Genomic DNA, 18,693 nt, shown 5'->3' with positions numbered 1-18,693 from the left:
AATCAATGTTTTGTTACAGATTTTATGACATATAAATTGTCATATCTCATATTTATGTCTTCAAAAATGTAATACTGAAAAAATCTTGTACACCCCGTAGCAGAATAACCATTGTGTAACACCATATAAGTTAAAAGGCACAACATTATAATAACTATATTGTAAACTAAAATACGACTGTTGTTTTGTCTGAACCTTATAACTGTTATTTATAAATTCGAATGTCACCAGAGTTTTCTATCTATGGAAACCAGGCGCCAGTAGTATCTTTTACGGCTAACGCCATGCATACCAGTAACATCACTATTTTGATTACTATCAATCAATTATTTTTTCCGAAATTAATTAAAACTTGCAGTTACACAAATATAATTCAAATCCGTTTTTTTTTCTTTTTACTCATTTTTGTGATTAAATAAGATAGATAAGATAACAGATAGAATAAGATAGATTATTAAGATATTTTAATATAAACTTTCTCGATCGTGGATTTAATAAATGCTTTAAATGTAGAATATCGGTTTTTTCGATCACTTGGTGTTTTACTATATTAAATAAAACTAATTTATTTTGTTTTTAAAGTCAATATTTTGATATAATTTATATCTTCATCAGAAGAATCTATACTAATATATAAAATACTTAAGTAACTGACTCACTGATTAATCACGATCCTGCTCAAACCACTCAACGTAAGAAGCTCAATTTTGGCATACAGGTTGCTTCTAGGGTGTAGAGTTTCGATAGGTAGGGATATTTTTCGAAATTCCAGTTCCAAGGGGGTAAAACCACCCCTCAAATATTACAATATTTTTTATTTAAAAAACGGTCAAGTTTCCGAAAAAACGCTTAAACACGTATATTTTATTTTGTTTTTTTACATATTTTAAGATTTTTTAAAAATGTATACAGGGTGTTTCGAAAAATCTGGTCATTTGGTCATTTATACTAATCACGATCCTGCTTAAAGCGCTTGACGTAAAAAGCTGATTTTTGGAAAACGGATTGACTTTAGGGTGTAGAGGTTCGATAAGAAGGGATTTTTCGAAACTCATATTCTAAGGGGTGAAACCACCCCTCAAATATTAGAATATTTATAATTTAAAAACCGGTGAGTTTTTCGGAAAAACTCGTTGTTTTACATATTAAATTTATTAATTAAAAAAATATACAGGGTGTTTCACAAAATATGACCATTGAGTAATCACGATTCTGCTGAAACTGCTTGACGTTTAAAGCTGATTTTTGGAAAACGGATTGACTGTGGGGTGTAGAGGTTCGATAAGAAGGGGTTTCTCGATTGTTTTTTTTTCATGCTGACATAAATGTGAGAAAATTTTATCCAGTTTGTATATTAATGGAAATTCTTGCTTTGTTTTATCATCACCATTACAAATGATTACAATTGATTCGACACGAACATAGTCGCAGGTACACGCTAGTCCTTTTATAAAATTTTGATTTTATTATTTTATAATAGTTTTATCACTTATTATTTAATTTTATTGATTATTTTATAATAGTGTTACTGTAGTTTTGTTATAGTGTTACTGTAGTGTTACTGTAGCACAGAAATAATATTTTTGGTACTATTTTAAAAATGTGTCTTATTGTAGAATTCTCCTGATGAAGATATAAATTATATCGAAATAATGAAAAACAATATACGTATGTAGAAAAAGAAACATATAAAATTAGTTTATATATTAATAATACTGATAATATATTTTAAACCCCCTGTACAATAATGATGCTATATTAAAAATTTGCATAACCAACAAAAAATTTCTTCACAAATGTATAGATGATTTTAAAATTATATTATGGTAAATTATAAACTATTATTATTACTAAGTCAACTTATTAATTTTTATTTCATACTAGGGTAGGTATTTTGGGGGTAGGTATACTGGGTGTGTACGAAGAGTATGGTCAACACGCTTAGCAAAATAAGATGTACTGAATAAAGACAGAAGGCAAGTATTTTCCCAAGCACATGGACAGGTTAAGTGGTTATGTAATAAATACATCGTACTTTTGCTCTCTCCGACTTACTAGATTGCCATAGTGATTCACTTCTATACATGTAAACACCGACCCAAGGTGTCGCTTGCCAACAGGGTGTAAAATGGTTTGTAGTGATACCCATTTTCAAGCCTACTATGACGCCGTTTTTTTTTTAATTATTAAGATTTGTTTGTGTATAACCGTTCATTTATAAAACTGCTAAAGTGAATTTTAGATTTAAATTAATATAATGAAATATAGTAATATTAGATACCTTTTAAAGTTGTCTATATAGGTCCTACCTTTGTTTGCCACTTTAATAAAAAATTAACACTTACTTATAACTATATCTGTATAATGATGGAATTAAGCAATAATCGTGTAATGTAAAACTGAAGATGTTAAGAGTATTTGTACAGATACTTGACATGATAGTTTGAGTTGCATATCAAATGATGCAGAAAAACTTATCCATATAGTCGGTCAAGAAAGCCTTTAGTAACTAGATTAAACTACATTAACATTGTATGTATTTTTTATGGTTTTTGTTTGAATACTCCCAATATTTAAACATATGTTTTGTTAAATTTATAATAATAGTTAAGACAGCAGCTCACATGAAAACGATTATAATGCTCGAATAAAAAACAGAAGCTTTATATATTTTACTATTAAATATACAGGGTGGCGCATGATGAAAACAGAAAGATGTTGAAACAAAATATTTTATGGGTATATGTGGGATGGCAATGTGCATAATTTAAAATTATTTTGAAATGTACAGGGTATGTCAGAACTAAGATCCACACCAAAGTTATATTTTTTCTTAAGGAACACCCGGTATTTTATTTCATTTTTGAAACCTTGGACAGAAAATAAAGTATTTATTATAAGGGTTAAATATGTTTACCAGCTTTGGTTTTTGAGATATTTAAAGATATTTAAATATGCATGCTGTAATAAAAAAAATTGTCAAGACCCTGTACATTGCTTTTCAGAATTAATTCTTGTGCTGACTTTTAAGCCACAGAAATAATACTTCGTTATTTCAAATATAACACCTTGTATTTTTTTAAATAAATCAAAGCGGATTCAAACGCTCTTTCAAACTGTATTAGGGTTGCTTATGGTTTGGTTTGGATCTATCTAGCTCAGATTTTGAATACAGAGCAATTTTTCAATAAAAAGGCAACCAAGAGGGCTACTGTCGTCATGGTAAGTTTCTGGTGACAGTTAGTAGCTATTTTCAGAATCGAAATTAGTTTATGGACTTTATTATACCAGTTTTCTTTTATTTAATAAAATTAAAAATAATATTTATTAAATATGTATTTATTATTCTATCAAGAAAAACGAAGAAGTAGTTTTTTGATTTATTTAACGTAGATATGGATTTTCTATAAAAGAGCCAATTAGGGAAAATTCATTTTCTTCACTTCCAACGACAGATTTTTGCCAAATAGGTTTTTTTATCAACCACATTACTAAATAGCCCTAGACTAGCCCTGCGAAATAAGACAAGTAGTTCTTCAAAGGAACGCTTATCTGGAAGATTCTAATATGGATATCTTTGAGCATAAGCCCTTGGAGCTAAGAAGACATTTTCTTCACAAAATAAAATCACTATTTACATATCCATTCGTTCAGCCAGCAGATACTGCTTTATTTTTCTTGAGAAAATAATGAATACTTACTTATTAAACTATTTTAGGTAAATTTAAGTAAATTGTTATAAATCTAAATAATAATGTCCATAAACTATGGTTTCCATTTAAACAAACATATGTTTGTGTCATATGTCAAAAATAACAGGTTTAGAAAAAAACGAAGAACACAGTCTCTCAAGGATGTGATTATCTACAACTTTTATCTGAATTTTTTTTTGTCTGAAATACATTATAATGCAATAAGGGACAATTTTTAAAATAGCTGTAATTTGTTTTTGTTCGAAATATCTAGTAAGCCATGAACTTTTTCAAAAATCTGAAAAGCGCATGTTTATGACCCTGCAAAACTGCAATTCTTTCCCCATTTAACCGACTCTCTATCTCCAGTAGTTTCCGAGATACGCATAGAGAACATGGTAGAAAACTCACCCTGTATAATAATAATATATATAATCTCTTATGATTAGTTTTATTCATCATTATATTTCTTCGCCAATTTTATTGTTACCGCTTCGATCTAGATTCTTGTAGTTTTCCCTAATGTGTTCGCTAATTTCGGTTAAGTGGATGTAGATTTTATAACCAGCCCCAGTAATTAAAAATACAATGCGATATAGGCCATTATTTGTTTAAAAGGCATTTTATGAAAAAAATGCATAAATGAATTACTGACTAGGCTATTATTAATCCAATAAAATTGTCATTTGAAAAAAAAAATTACGGGCAAGCTGATTTTTTCAGAGTTTGTCAGCGACTGTCTTCTGAGTGTAAAATAAAGAAAATCGGAAATTTTCCCCTTGCGGTTTTTGAGCAATGGGGGTGGTTTTTTTAAAACTGTACTACAACAAAATAATTAGACGCGAATTGTTCATAAGAACATTCTCTATAAGTTCGCTTAATTAATTATTTTTATAAGTTTATTATTTCCGGACTTAGCGTCCGTTTCATGAGCCCTTTGGGGTGGTTTTCAAAAAGTTTGTTTTACACACTACTGCTATTATGAATTCATAATAACACGCAAATTTTAAAATAAGAAACAAAGAATAAGTTTTACATAGGCTTGCTCGTACGTTTGTCTTGATATTTTGGGAAGTAGGGAATCGACAACGTTTTGCGCAATGGCTTCAATATCTGAAGGGACACTTTCAGAATCAGAATCACCCATATTAATATTATTTTTTGCTTTCTGCTAAAACTGAACGTTTAACACAAAATTGAACATCAATAATTTAGTTGTCAAAGTCAAAATGGAAACAATCAACAAGCACGGTTACCACGGCGTCGACTAATATGGGCACCTGATAATTTTGAATTTTAATTTTTATGAGGATATCTCTGATATTTTAAATTGAATCAAATCTCTTTGGATCGTCCCTCGTGTCGTGTCGTAGATTAAATTTTGAATGATACACGTTCGATACGAACTTTTTAATGAAACTTGTGTAACTCAGCCACTCGGCTAATGCCTCGTGGCGTTACACGCGTTTCATTATGATGTTCGTATCGAACTTGCATCATTAATAACTATTATTCTGATTTTTTTATCATAAAAACACCCACATTATTATTTAGACTTTTATCACAGAAACGTCATTATTCTCGTCAAAAATGAAAATATAAAATTGAAATAAGATTGTCTGAAAATTATGATATAGACATTTATTTGGTATTACAACGAAAGGCTTCCCTCTTGAAATGTTATACAATTTGTAATTACAATGAGAGAGATGTGTGAATGTTAACAACTCTAACTAATTTTATTTCTTCCGAGTGGTGGTACTTCCTAGGTTGACGTTTGTCTTTCTGGGCCTGATGATGGGAATTGTTTAAGTCCCGAAACATGTCGCCCCCCTGCTTTTTTTGAAGCATTTAAATTTAAATAAACATCTTAAAGATGGTGAGTTATTTGTCCCCTTACCCGCCTTCAGAGGTTTTACTTTGATTTAGACTTTTATTTCTTGTGGTGTTATATATTGACTTGACTAGGGTATTTTAAATGCAAAACATATCTACTGTATTCATCTTATACATAATAAGATTAGATGGTGTGATATATCGAGATATTCAAACACACCTTTATTAAACACAATAGCTAAAGGTATTTACACTGACACTTTGATTTTTTAATATATCTAATATGTGTTTTTCTCATATTTAAAAATAACATTATTGAATTTTATTAACAGTTTTGTAGTAATATAAGTATACTAACATTTATTTAGTATCAAATAATCATGAACTTGAATTTTACAAAAAAAATATACATCATGAACACTGATATTTTATGCAAATTTTGGGTAATAAAAGTATTTCAAATTTTTAACGTATTTATGATACATAATATACAGGGTCCGGCAATAATTCGTCGGGCATCTGTAGCTCTTAGAATAAAAAAAATTGAGAATTTTGTTTAAGTGCAAACCTAAAGTATGTACCAGGATGTATTTCCGAAAAATATTTTAACTTCTATAGGATGGCTCAAGAAAGTGTGAGTGGATTGGGATTTTTTTTTAAATAGAACACCCTGTATATTATTGCATTTTTGGCTTTCTTTCACTTTACATACCTAATCCTTCACTTCCTTTCCTTTCACTTTACATAATCCATATGAGTAAATATATTTCGATAGTTTCAGAGATATTAATAAATAAATCAAAAATATATTTTTTTCAGTCTTTATTAGAAAAAGTTATTAAAATACAAGGACTGCTCTGAAATCAAAACTATATTAGGTATTTACTTTAGATGGGCTGTACTTACTTTGCTATAAATATGTTGGTCGTAAATTCATACAGAATGTTCAAAGTTCTACGCCAAACTTTTTTAAATATAATTTTTTTTTGTTTTTTTAAATGTACCACACTATATTATTTTTTATAAGATGGACAGCTAAAAAATTAACATTTTTTGTAAAGTATTTCAAAATTTTTAATGGTTTCGCAGATACAGGCTGTATTATTTCATATGGCTCCTTCAATATGGTAAAATATGAGAGAAAAATGATTGAGTGGCTTTGATAAAAATTTATTGTGGAAAATGTCATATGAAATATAAAACCGGGAATATCTTTAATACTATACTCCCTATTGAAAAAATAATATACAGGGTTTACCATTTAAAAAAAAACGAAGAAAAATTATTTTATGTTTCAGAAAGTTTGGCGTAGAATTTTGAACATCCTGTATGACTTTACCACATATATAACAAAGTAAGACCATCTAAATTACATAGCTAATATAGTTTTGATTTTTTCAGGACAGATTCTTGTCAAAAGGAAAACCGATGATCGTCCATTTCAATCGTTTGAGCCCCTACCAAGGCGAAATAGAAGATCGTGCTGGGACCGTGAGAACTTGCAGCTTTGATCCCCCTGATTCGGAGATGTCCTTTGACGACTTCATGGCCCGTTACAACATCAGTGAGAAGGCTCGCTGTGGTGTGACCAAAGAAGAACAACGGAACCTCTTTTCCGTGCCTCCTGATAATTCGCTCGCTAACTGTGTGGCCCGAGATTTACGAATATCCAGGGGAATAGCTGCGACGTTCAATGAAAAGTTTGTACGTCCCGTCGACAGGATCCAGAGGTTGGAACCGTCTTGAGGCTAACCGACAATGCGCATGGTCAAGCAAGACACATCTTCTATCTGGTCGCCGAGTAAGCCGACTTATCTCAATCTATGGAAGACCCTGATTGAACTGAAACAACAATATTACACGATTAGCCATTCCGAAGCTGGCGTGTGGACTCGATGGTTTGAGTTGGCGTACAATCCGGAACACGATTGAAGTCTTGATTAGATTTACGGGAATCGAGATCCTCGTTTGCTGCTACAACCTAAAGCTGAGATCGGGAGAGAAAACTGTAGACGGCTATTTCTACCAGACTTCTCAATGTACCAGGGGCCAGCTTTGCAAATACCTTCATTCACCGTGTACATCTAGGGACGAGCATGTATTGAAGGGGGCAGTGTTGCGGACCCGTGTGGACTCGGTCTAACCTCAGTAATATGCCCCGCTCCTATTCGGGAGCCAGTGGAATAGTCGGGAGAAACGGAGAACGACGACCAGACGTAAACAGAAAATTCGAGTAAGATCTCGACTGTCTGTTTCTCTCATACATAAACCGACGCCTGGGGCCTAAGGAGGACGCGCTAAATTCAAAATAAATTCCTTTTAGATAAATAGTTAGATAAATAGTAAATAGTCTGTAAATAGTTCTTTAAGTAGTTTTATCGTTATTGTGTTTTTACTGAGTGTAAAATAAATAATGTACTTAAACAGCCGTTAAATGGTAGCCTACTAAAATGCCGTTAATAGATATTGTGACATCGTTCATGTCGGCGGAAAGTAATGCCTAGCCATAAGCATTTTACAAGAGCACCTGTGGCTCCGTGGCTGAGGCTATCGCTTCGTGAGCGAATGGTCCGGGGTTCAAATGTCACGCAAGACTTTTTTATATTTTTTTTTGTTTATAGCGTGATCTTATTGCATTGGTTTCACTCTTTTTGGTTGGATTGGTTTAGTTATTTGGCGGGTTGGTTAGCGTGATTATTTGGTGGGTGTTAATTCTTTGGTTATTTGATTATTTGGTAGGGTTGGTTGGTTTTTACTAATTTATATTTGTTTTTTAATTTTTTTTTATCAGTGTCGAGGTTAGTTGCGTTGGTTATTTGGTGGGTGGATAGCGTTGGTTAGTCCTTATAAAATTCCTATATTTCATAAAGCCGTCAAGTGCGTCACATGAACGACGTCATACCTATTACCGGCATTTTAGTAAGCTACCGTTTAACGGCAGTTTAAGTACAGCCTAAAATAAATTAGACTTTCTATTCACATGGAACCGATGAAAAACGTAACAATACAATTTTGTTTTAAACGAAAACCTCAGAAGTTAACATATGATATGTCATTCGATTCAGAGTGTCATTTTCTATCGGATGCCATATAAAAATCAAAAGTTGTAGTCATTTTCGGTGAAACAGGAAGTTACCGAAAACAATTGAATGCCGTCAATCAATCCTAATTTATGTCATACACTATCCTACCAAACCAAACTATCATACCAAATCTCGTTATTTTATCTGAAAAAATAAAAAAAGTTAAACGGGTGAGCCACTTTTGAAACGCACCCGGTATACCTACGTCTATTATAAACTTTTTAGGTACTAAAAGTTTATAATTGTTGAAAATATGTAATTTATTGTAAGAATCCTCTGTATACTAGTATGATATGTTATAAGAATTAATTATTATATTAAGAAAATAGTATACAAAAGCTACAAATATCCGAAAAACGATTTTTTATACTTAATTCCTATAACATACGCAATATTAACCGAAATATTAGTATTCGTTATTTCGCAGAAATTTATTAATACCTGAATAATGTTAAAGAAAATTCAGAATATTTTATATTTACCATTACCTGGAACTGGGAAAATACCTGGTGTATTATACTATAATTAACAAAAATACAATTTATAATAAAAGCGGAGAGGTTTTTTAATGTTAGTTAATATACTTAAGAATTGGGATTTTCTCGTTAAAGTTATTGAACTAGATTTTTTGCGAAAAGAGTTTAATAAGTTACTAAAATCACAACTCATATTAATCACATTAGTTGGAATATTCAGTGATTTCTAATTTGATTTCAATTATTTAAAAAAAATGTATACCAAAAACCTAAAAATTCAAAACTCACTTTTGAAAGTTTTTTAATAGAAACTAGGACTTTAAGCTGCTATGACGTTAGCAGTAGTAAGGCAGGTTCGAATCCTAGCCAAGGCGAGTTTTTTTAATCGTTTTTTTTTAATTTTTACATATTTTTACATATTTATTTTTACTTTTTACATATATATTATTGATTAATACAATTTTTAGTAATGTATTTCTTTTTTTTTTAAATTACTTATTATTATTACTTATACGCGCATTCAAAATTTAAAACACCCTGTGCAATAATCTCGTGTGTAAATTTTCCTAAAATATAATTTTACGGCCAGAGCCATGACTCCTGAGCATTTGGTTTTTTGATTCATGTCAATACATGCTTTATTTTTAAGAGCGAAATGAACTGAGCACCATCAATATCCTTTTTTTTTCGATTATCATTACTTTTTGATGATGTAGCTTTTTAATATGACGACATGATTTTGGTGACTATTGTCGTAATGTTGTTTTGCGCTACATTGGATATTCTATACTAAATTAAAAAAAAACACATTAAAGACTAACGATACTGTTGTCCTGGCTTTAATAAACATTAATAACGATAACAGAACTACCGATATTAAAGAAAACATCTGTAATACTGAAGTATACAAACAGAAAAAATAATTGTAAAAAATACTCCAATACTTTGTATTGCCTCCCTTGGCTGATATAATTACCTGTATATGTCCGATCATATTGTCATTTAGGCTGCCTATACTATACTAGCGTGTACCAGCGACTTCGTTCGCGTCGAATTAATCATTTGTAATGATTACAGTTGAGGGTTGGAACCTTTGGAGTTACACAGCAAAATAAAAACACTAAATCACCACAATACTGACTGTCAGTTTATAATCATCTGCTGATGATGCTAACATGGTTAGCGAAACGCGCGTCCAGTGTAGAAGTAAAAGCGTTTTTGTGTATTGTGGTGATTTAGTGTTTTCATTTGTAATGTGGATGATAAAGCAAAGCAAGAATTTCCATTAACATACAAACTGGATAAAATTTTCTCACATTTATGTCAGCATGAGAAATAACAATATGGCGATCATATTATATAACTTGGCAATATTTGAGGGGTAGTTTCATCTCGTTGGAATTTGACTTTCGAAAAATCCGTTTGCCAAAAATAAGCTTTTTACGTCAAGCAGTTTAAGCAGAATCGTGGTTAAGAAATTACCCAACTTTTTGGAACACCCTGTATGATTTTTTAAAAAAAATCAAAATATGTAAAAAAAACAAATAAATTATGCTTGTCTAAGCGTTTTCCCAAAAGACTAACCGTTTTTAAATAACAAATATTGTAATATTTGAGGGGCGTTTTCGCCCTCTTGGAATTTGAGATTCGAGAAACCCCTCCTTATCGAACCTCTACACCCCATAGTCAATCCGTTTGCCAAAAATCAGCTTTAAACGTCAAGCAATTTAAGCAGAATCGTGATTACTCAATGGTCATATTTTATGAAACACCCTGTATAAGTTTAAAAAAAATCTTAAAATATGTAAAACAACAAAATAAAATATACGTGTTTAAGAGTTTTTCCGAAAAACTCACCGGTTTTTAAATAAAAATTAATATTTGAGGGATAGTTTCACCTCCTTAGAATTCGATTTTCGAAAAATCCCTTCTTATCGAACCTCTACACCCTAAAGTCAATCTGCTTTCCAAAAATCAGCTTTTTACTTCAAGCGCTTTAAGCAGGATCGTGATTAATCAATGACCAGATTTTTCGAAACACCCTGTATACATTTTTAAAAAATCTTAAAATATGTAAAAAACAAAATAAAATATACGTGTTTAAGCGTTTTTTTCGGAAACTTGAGCTTTTTTTAAATAACAAATATTGTAATATTTGAGGGATGGTTTCACCCCTTGGAAGTGGAATTTCAAAAAATCCCTTCTTATCGAACCTCTACACCCCAGAGCCAACCTGTATGCCAAAATTGAGCTTCTTACGTTGAGTGGTTTGAGCAGGATCGTGCTTAATCAGTATGTCAGTCACTTAAGGATTTTATATATTAGTATAGATTGCGTTATGCTTTCTTATTCTTCTTTAAGAACCTAACGAAGTTCCTCTAATGAAGCTGGTACCGCTTCGCGACCTCTAATCCTTCTGCCAAGCTGCCAAGCATTTCCCAAACGTCGAACATGATGGTCAGTTCATAGTAGCATATACCTAGTTCACAATAATCACCAAAGCAGCCTTGTCATATTGAAAAATTGCTTCAAAAATAATTGATCATTGAAAAAATTGCAAATTGTTGGTGGCAAGTTCATTTCGCTCTTAAAAATTAACCAAGGCATGTATTGCCATGATCTAAAAAACAAAATGCTCAGAAGACATGGTTCTGGCCGTAAAATTATAATATACAACCTCTCGATTAACCCTGTATAATATGCCAAATACTAAAGTTTATAAAAAACTTAATTTACGAATTAAAGTTGATATAATTATATACAGTTTGCTAAAAAATTCATGAAAATAGGGCTAAGAATCACAAAAATATAACACTTTAAATTTGACCAAAAATTTCTCCGTTGCGATTTTTTTGCATCTGAGTGTATAAATGCAAGTGTTTTTTGAAAAAAAGTAATGTGAAAACTACCCCTAAAAGTGACGGACTGTGCGCCTTCAATAAAAATCTTTGAAAAACGCGAGCGGCATGCTCGAAACGGTTGTCAGTTGATACCGAATCGCCGTTGGATAGCGACGCGCTCTCGCATTGCGACGACCGACATCGCGAACTCACTTTTCCCAACACGAACGAACCCCGAAAAATTGGCGGAGAGTGCACAAGATTCGGCTAGTTTCAGTGTCGACTATTAAACTCGATGTCACCGAACGCCAACGACATGTTTTGCCCAGTTTCGCAGAGGACTGTAGTTTCGACCCTGTCCCGATCAAGCGGACGCCCGTTTTTTACCGGTCGCATGCGGTAAAAAGTTACCCAAACCCCCGAAAACATGCCTCAAATACCAGTAGATAGGCAATTCAATAGGTAATAATTTAGGAATCTTATCAATTTCAAGCAATTATTTCGACCGTCCACTCCAAAACCTCCTCCCCTCATGGCTGTCTATAAAAACTACTATAACAGAAGAGCTCTCAGTTCGACAATAATGGTTTCCTGTTTGTATTTGTTGTGTAGCATCGCAATCAGTACAGTATCGTGTAGCATGACAAACGGAGATAGGGTCAGACATCACCACGACAAGAACCAAGTTGAAAAAAGCTCGATCGAAATCAGTTCGAAAAATCCAATACTGAGCTGTCCCAACTGTGTTTTTAAACATAACAGAGATAAAGAGCGCATAGAGTCGGATAAGTTAAGATTAGAAGCTATCAAGAAACAAATTCTGCAAAAGTTAGGACTGACTAGGAAACCAAATATCACTCATAGTCTACCTAGGGAAGTAGTATTGGAAACGTTGTACAGGGCAGAGGAGGGTGATTTTTTGAGAGGATTTCAGGAAGAGGACTTTCCTACTACAAGTGAGAAAAACAGGAATATGGATACAGTTGATGTGGACGATTTTTATGGGAGAACAAGCGAAATTATTTCGTTTGCTGAACAAGGTAAGCTGTAGGGGATTAATAGACTTTTTTCTATAGCAACTGTTAAAATTGCCTTATATCTATCAAAAATAGTACTTTAACCACAAGTGTAGATTAAATGATACTTTAACAGCGAGGATAGGTTAAAAACTTAATTTCTTCTCGCACGTTTTTTAATTGATTCCATTTTTGAAAATTTTTGTATTTTTTTTCATAAGTTATTCGGGATTTAAATGGAAGTACTTTGGATATGGCGTTTGTCGCCTCAGCCTGAATATCTGTTAGTAATTTACTTATTTCGTTTTGAGTCATTTCTGGCTCCAATTCCAATCAGCAATCGACATGAAAGGGAATTAAAAAATATTGACTCAAAACTGACAACTAAAGAGATAGCTTTATTTATTTGTAAATTACATAGAAACCAACGCCAACCCAGCACAATATTTTTTCTACTCGTAATAAATTCCTTGAAATAATAATTTCTGAATATTTTTTAAAACGTAACTCGCTATGGAAAACAATATTTTGTTTTATATACGACGATAAAATTGAATTATCGTCTCCCGAAATTAATTCACTGGCGATTTCTTATAAAATACCATTTTATCGTCTTGTATAAAAAATAACTATAAATAATATCTATCAGGAGATTTTTAAATTACTAGTGAATCCAAAATAATTTTATCGAAAGATGAATTTCCTTGCATTCTTTTTATTAGCTAGGATTTCCAAAAAAACTTTGTACCTGCAGTATTTTCTTTTTGTTTTATTATCTCCTTCGCTTGTAATAATTTCAGGACAATTTTTTATCTAAATTTCTCTAAATCAGAAATATACAAGGTGTTCGAATAAAATTAAGAGGGCGATGGTCTTTATAAAATATTAGGGATTTTTCATATACGTATATATTGTCACTTCAGTTTTTTTCACTTAAATTTTGAGAACCACCCGGTCTTTTCCAAGTTTCCTATCATGTAAATTTAATCAACCACCTATGTTGCCATATTATAGAGAAATTATAATTTTTAATCAAAAACTAAAAAAAATGTTTTCATGTGCTATGATATAATGGATTACTAATAATGATTTCTTTCTTTTTAACTGATTAATAAAATAACATGTACAGGGTGAGTCTTAAATAAGTGCAAATATTTTAGGGGTAGTAGATCTCGATAAAAGACAAAAACATATTTTCTCTTTACCGTTTTTCAAAAAGTCCAAAATAACCTTATTATTTTACTTTGAAAATTTTCGAAAAAAATGATTTATTGCTTTCATTTTGAGAACCACTCGATCTTTTCCGAGTTTCCTATTTTTTAAATTTAATCTACTACCTATGTTGCCATATTATAGAGAAATTGTAATTTTTAATCAAAAACTAAAAAAAATGTTTTCATGTGCTAATAATGATGTAATGGATTACTAATAATGATTTCTTTTTTTTAATTGATTAATAAAATAGTATATACAGGGTGAGTCTTGAATAGGTGCAAATATTTTTAGGGGTACCTTCTATATTTCGATCCCAGAAACCCGAATAGGTGGTATAAGGTTTTATTTGCAAAAAAAATTGGAAAATTTGGAATTTATTTTAGTTTTGATTAAAAATTATAATTTCTTTATAATATGGCAACATAGGTAATAGATTAAATTTACAAAAAATGAAACTCAGAAAAAAATCCAGTGGTTCTCAAGATTTAAGCAAAAAATCATTTTTTTCGGAAATTTTCAACGTAAAATAAAGTTATTTTGGACTTATTTGAAAAACGATAAAGATAAATCTTTTATCGAGATATACCAGCGCTGAAAATATTTGCACTTATTTAAGACTCACCCTGTATATGGAAAAATATGTATAGAGACAAAAAGTTTTTAAAGTGACTTCGAAACTAGATGAAGGATGACATACATATACCTATAGTAAATTATTCAAAAAGAAATATGATATTGTGATTTAGGGTTCACCCTATAAACATAATATACAGGGTGCTACAAATTCGAGGTACGAGCATTGGTATCACGGTAACCGTAATAGATACGAACATGGTTAAATTGCGGCAAAGTTGCGCTTTGTGATGCTCACCAAGATGCCATCAAAAAAGTTTTAAAAATTTCAAGGATTGCTGAGTTTTTTGGAAAAAACGGATTTTTTTGAAAATCAATTTTATTTTTTCCTGTCATTACTTTAAAGAAAATCAAAAAACTAATTGCGTATTCTCATAGCCACTTTATTAGGGCTATCTGATAGTATTTTTAGATTTTCAAATTAGCTGATAATTTGTGAGATACAGAGGTCAACTTAATTTTTTTAAATATGGACCTCCATTTTTTATTTTCGGCTTTGAAAGAACTCGGTCTCCTGAGTACAATGGTTTGCCACACTTACCTTATACCAGGTACCAGGTACCTTAACAACAAAAAACTATATAATTATTATTTAAAATAATTTTAAGTCCGACTCTGTTTTTTTTTAATTATTTAATCTGATTATATTCATCGTAATATACATATTGAACAGCGCTAATTAACATTGAATAAGGAAAATCGAGCCAATTGGAAGATTCAAATAAATTATATCCAGGTCAGCAATTTAAAGATATTATTTTTATTTGTTTTATTGTGAATTTGAAATCTCAGTGTGCGATCTAATATGCGTAATATTCATCGTAGTTATTATAAATAAATAAACTTCTACAAAATAGTTTCTAATGTTCTACGAAAGGGTTACAACCCTCTCTATTGCACAAATTTATTTTTCGTTCAATTTTATTTATAGCTTTTTGAACTTTCTTCTTATACTTCCGAAAGCATTTTATAATCTTTATTCTTAATGTTGAGATGTATTGATTTTACTTTTACAAATGCCGTGAAGTAATGTATTCATTTGTATATTATTTTTTATTATTTTATTGCATTTGATTTTCAATATTCAATGTTTTACCCCACGTCATTTTTAAGTTTGAAAGCTTATCGATATTGTAACGATGAATGGATTAAATATTTAAAAAAAACAGAGCCGTACTTGAAATTAATTTAAATAAATTGTGTTCAAATGTCTGAAACAAAAAAAAAAATATTAAATGTGTCATATCATTGTACTCAGGAGACCGAGTTCTTTCAAAATCTGAAAAAAAATGCAGGTTCGTATTTAAAAAAATTAAGTTGGCCTCTGTATCTCACAAATTATCAGCTAATTTGAAAATCTAAAAATACTATCAGATAGCCTTCATAAAGTTGCTAATGTGCAATTCGTTTTTTGATTTTCTTAAAAGTAGCGACAGGAAAAAATAAAATTAATTTTCAAAAAAATCCGTTTTTTCCAAGAAACTCAGCAATCCTTGAAATTTTTGTCCCAATTTAACCACGTTCGTATCTATTACGGTTACCGAGATACCAATGCTCGTACCTCGAATTTGTAGCACCCTGTATAATATAATATTATTTTCTTGTACGAAAATACGAATTATTCAATAATTCGTATTCTTTTATTATTAACATAAGTTAACATATCACTATTTAAATGTTACTACAAATTAAATGTAAAAAATTTATTCGAAAATTCGTATTTTTTTTTAAATGCAATTACTATTTATTTACACCCTGTATAATTAAATACAAATAGAATTAGATTTTCTAAATCTTCATTTATAAATAAATACTTAGACACTTTATTAAACAATAAAGAAATCAATAACAATAATAAATTCTTTTAAAACAGCAATAATTATTTTCTTCTTATTTTTTTAAATATTGCAATATTTAAGATTGCTATTATTTTTTTCCAAAAATATGAATTATACAAATTCTAAAGAGAAATTAATGATATTTTAACTTATTAACTTTTTTCTATTATCTCTTTATGTAAAATACTATACTTAAAATAATTACATAAGCATTATTTAATAGATGTAAAATAATGATAAATTCCTGGGAACATGACTAATTAAAACAAAAATTGATTTATTTAAAAAGCCACCGGGATTAGAATCACTGGACACAAATTTCTCAGTACACAATTTAGCATAACCAACAATATCACTTAACTAGCTTTTCACCTAAAACAAATATATTAGTTTTTAAGTATCTTGCTTTAATAACGACATTCTCGAACGTCTCTGTATTTAGAACAAAATACAGGGTGGCTCATCGAAAACGTTCCGCAAGGCATAACGGCCAGGGTAATTTTTTTTCAGAAAATTCAAAAACACGTCAATTTTGTTTGTGAGGGGGACAAATTTTGCCCCAAAAATGATTGCAAAATCTTCAACCCTCTAAGCGGGGGTGTCATCCCCCAATTTTTTTCAAATGGGAAGGGGGGGGGTCAAGTGGTACCGCACTGAAAAGGGCTTTCTATTCTCTATACTTTCCCGCTTCGCTTTTGAAAACCGGTCGAGTCATTCAGAAAATATGAAGGATTAAAATTTGAAAAGTTTATTTAAACATTTATCAGAATAAATGATAAGGATAAATTCCTTCGACCAATTTGAGGTTTTTTCTTATTATTTCTAGATGTTTACGCATTTTTTCACTTGCCACAAGGTTGAACGATCAGGTGCGGTAATTGCTAGATAGCTGTTCTGTGACTTGTGCGTTGAAGTTCTTCTCAATATCGTTAAACTCAAAAGACCGACAATAGAATGTCCAAAAATACCAACCCACACGTTCAATTTCTGAAGGTTTTGTGTGTGCACCTCGTGAAATAACCTGGGGTTGTCCTCAGCCCAATACCGACAGTTGTGCCTATTAACTACACCGTTCAAAAAGAAAGTACACTCATCCGAAAAACACACATTAAATAGGAAATTAGTATCATTCGCCACTCGTTTAGTCATAGTTTCACAAAATTGCAAGCGACGATCAAAATCGTCTTCGACACTTGTACGCCTTTGGACACTTGTACGATTCACGCCGGTCTTATTGGCTAATTTTCTTGTACTCAGCGTACTATCCATGGCAACTTGGCCCAATACGAATACCTCCATAGCTTCATTTACTATAGGATTTTCCATCTGCCTCTTTTTATTCATAACGGAACCAGTTTTGCGAAATTTTGCTACTAACTCGCGAACAATTTGGCCATAAAGGTGTTTGTCAGGATGGCGTTCATTGAATATCTGCGCGACCCGATTGCCACATTTATTATTTTTAAATGTTATTTTAATTGTTAAAAAGTTTAACGATAACGATACGAAGAACAAACGTAAGAATACGATAAGAACAAACTTCAGCTATCTAGCAACTACCGCACCTGATCGTTCAACCTTGTGGCAAGTGAAAAAATGCGTAAACATCTAGAAATAATAAGAGAAAACAGCAGATTGGTCGAAGGAATTTATCCTTATCATTTACTCTGATAAATGTTTAAATAAACTTTTCAACTTTCAATCCTTCATATTTTCTCAATGACTCGACCGATTTTCAAAAGCGAAGCGGGAAAGTATAGAGAATAGAAAGCCCTTTTCATTGCGGTACCACTTGACTCCCCTTCCCATTTGAAAAAAATTGGGGGATGACACCCCCGCTTAGAGGGTTGAAGATTTTGCAATCATTTTTGGGGCAAAAGTTGTCCCCCTCACAAACAAAATTGACGTGTTTTTGAATTTTCTGAAAAAAAATTACCCTGGCCGTTATGCCTTGCGGAACGTTTTCGATGGGCCACCCTGTATATTAAATTGAAGATTTTAAAAATACTAAAAATATATGGATTGCCGCAATAAAGAAATATATTTGGTCACAATTTATCTTAA

At 31.2% G+C, this 18,693-nt stretch overlaps 2 protein-coding genes across 2 annotated transcripts in view; both read left to right on the top strand.

The window, feature by feature from the left end:
* The first annotated feature begins 5,546 nt into the window (after window positions 1-5,546).
* LOC115885068 lies at window positions 5,547-7,390 on the top strand. The gene is made up of 2 exons (XM_030903830.1): window positions 5,547-5,571; window positions 6,930-7,390. The coding sequence occupies exons 1-2, from the start codon at window positions 5,569-5,571 to the stop codon at window positions 7,272-7,274; spliced, it is 348 nt and encodes a 115-aa protein (XP_030759690.1). The 5' UTR covers window positions 5,547-5,568; the 3' UTR covers window positions 7,275-7,390.
* Window positions 7,391-12,353: 4,963 nt separating this feature from the next.
* LOC115885030 (inhibin beta chain-like) overlaps window positions 12,354-18,693 on the top strand; it is a 101,905-nt gene continuing 95,565 nt past the window's right edge. Inside the window, exon 1 of the mRNA XM_030903773.1 lies at window positions 12,354-12,967. Coding sequence (XP_030759633.1) covers window positions 12,460-12,967 — 508 coding nt within the window. The 5' untranslated portion in view covers window positions 12,354-12,459. The remainder of the gene's footprint in view (window positions 12,968-18,693) is intronic.

The sequence above is a fragment of the Sitophilus oryzae genome, unplaced genomic scaffold (genome assembly GCF_002938485.1).
Source record: "Sitophilus oryzae breed Bouriz unplaced genomic scaffold, Soryzae_2.0 scaffold_359_pilon_pilon, whole genome shotgun sequence".
In the NCBI taxonomy this organism is placed as follows: domain Eukaryota; kingdom Metazoa; phylum Arthropoda; class Insecta; order Coleoptera; family Curculionidae; genus Sitophilus; species Sitophilus oryzae.
This window is presented reverse-complemented; position numbering and strand designations above follow the sequence as displayed.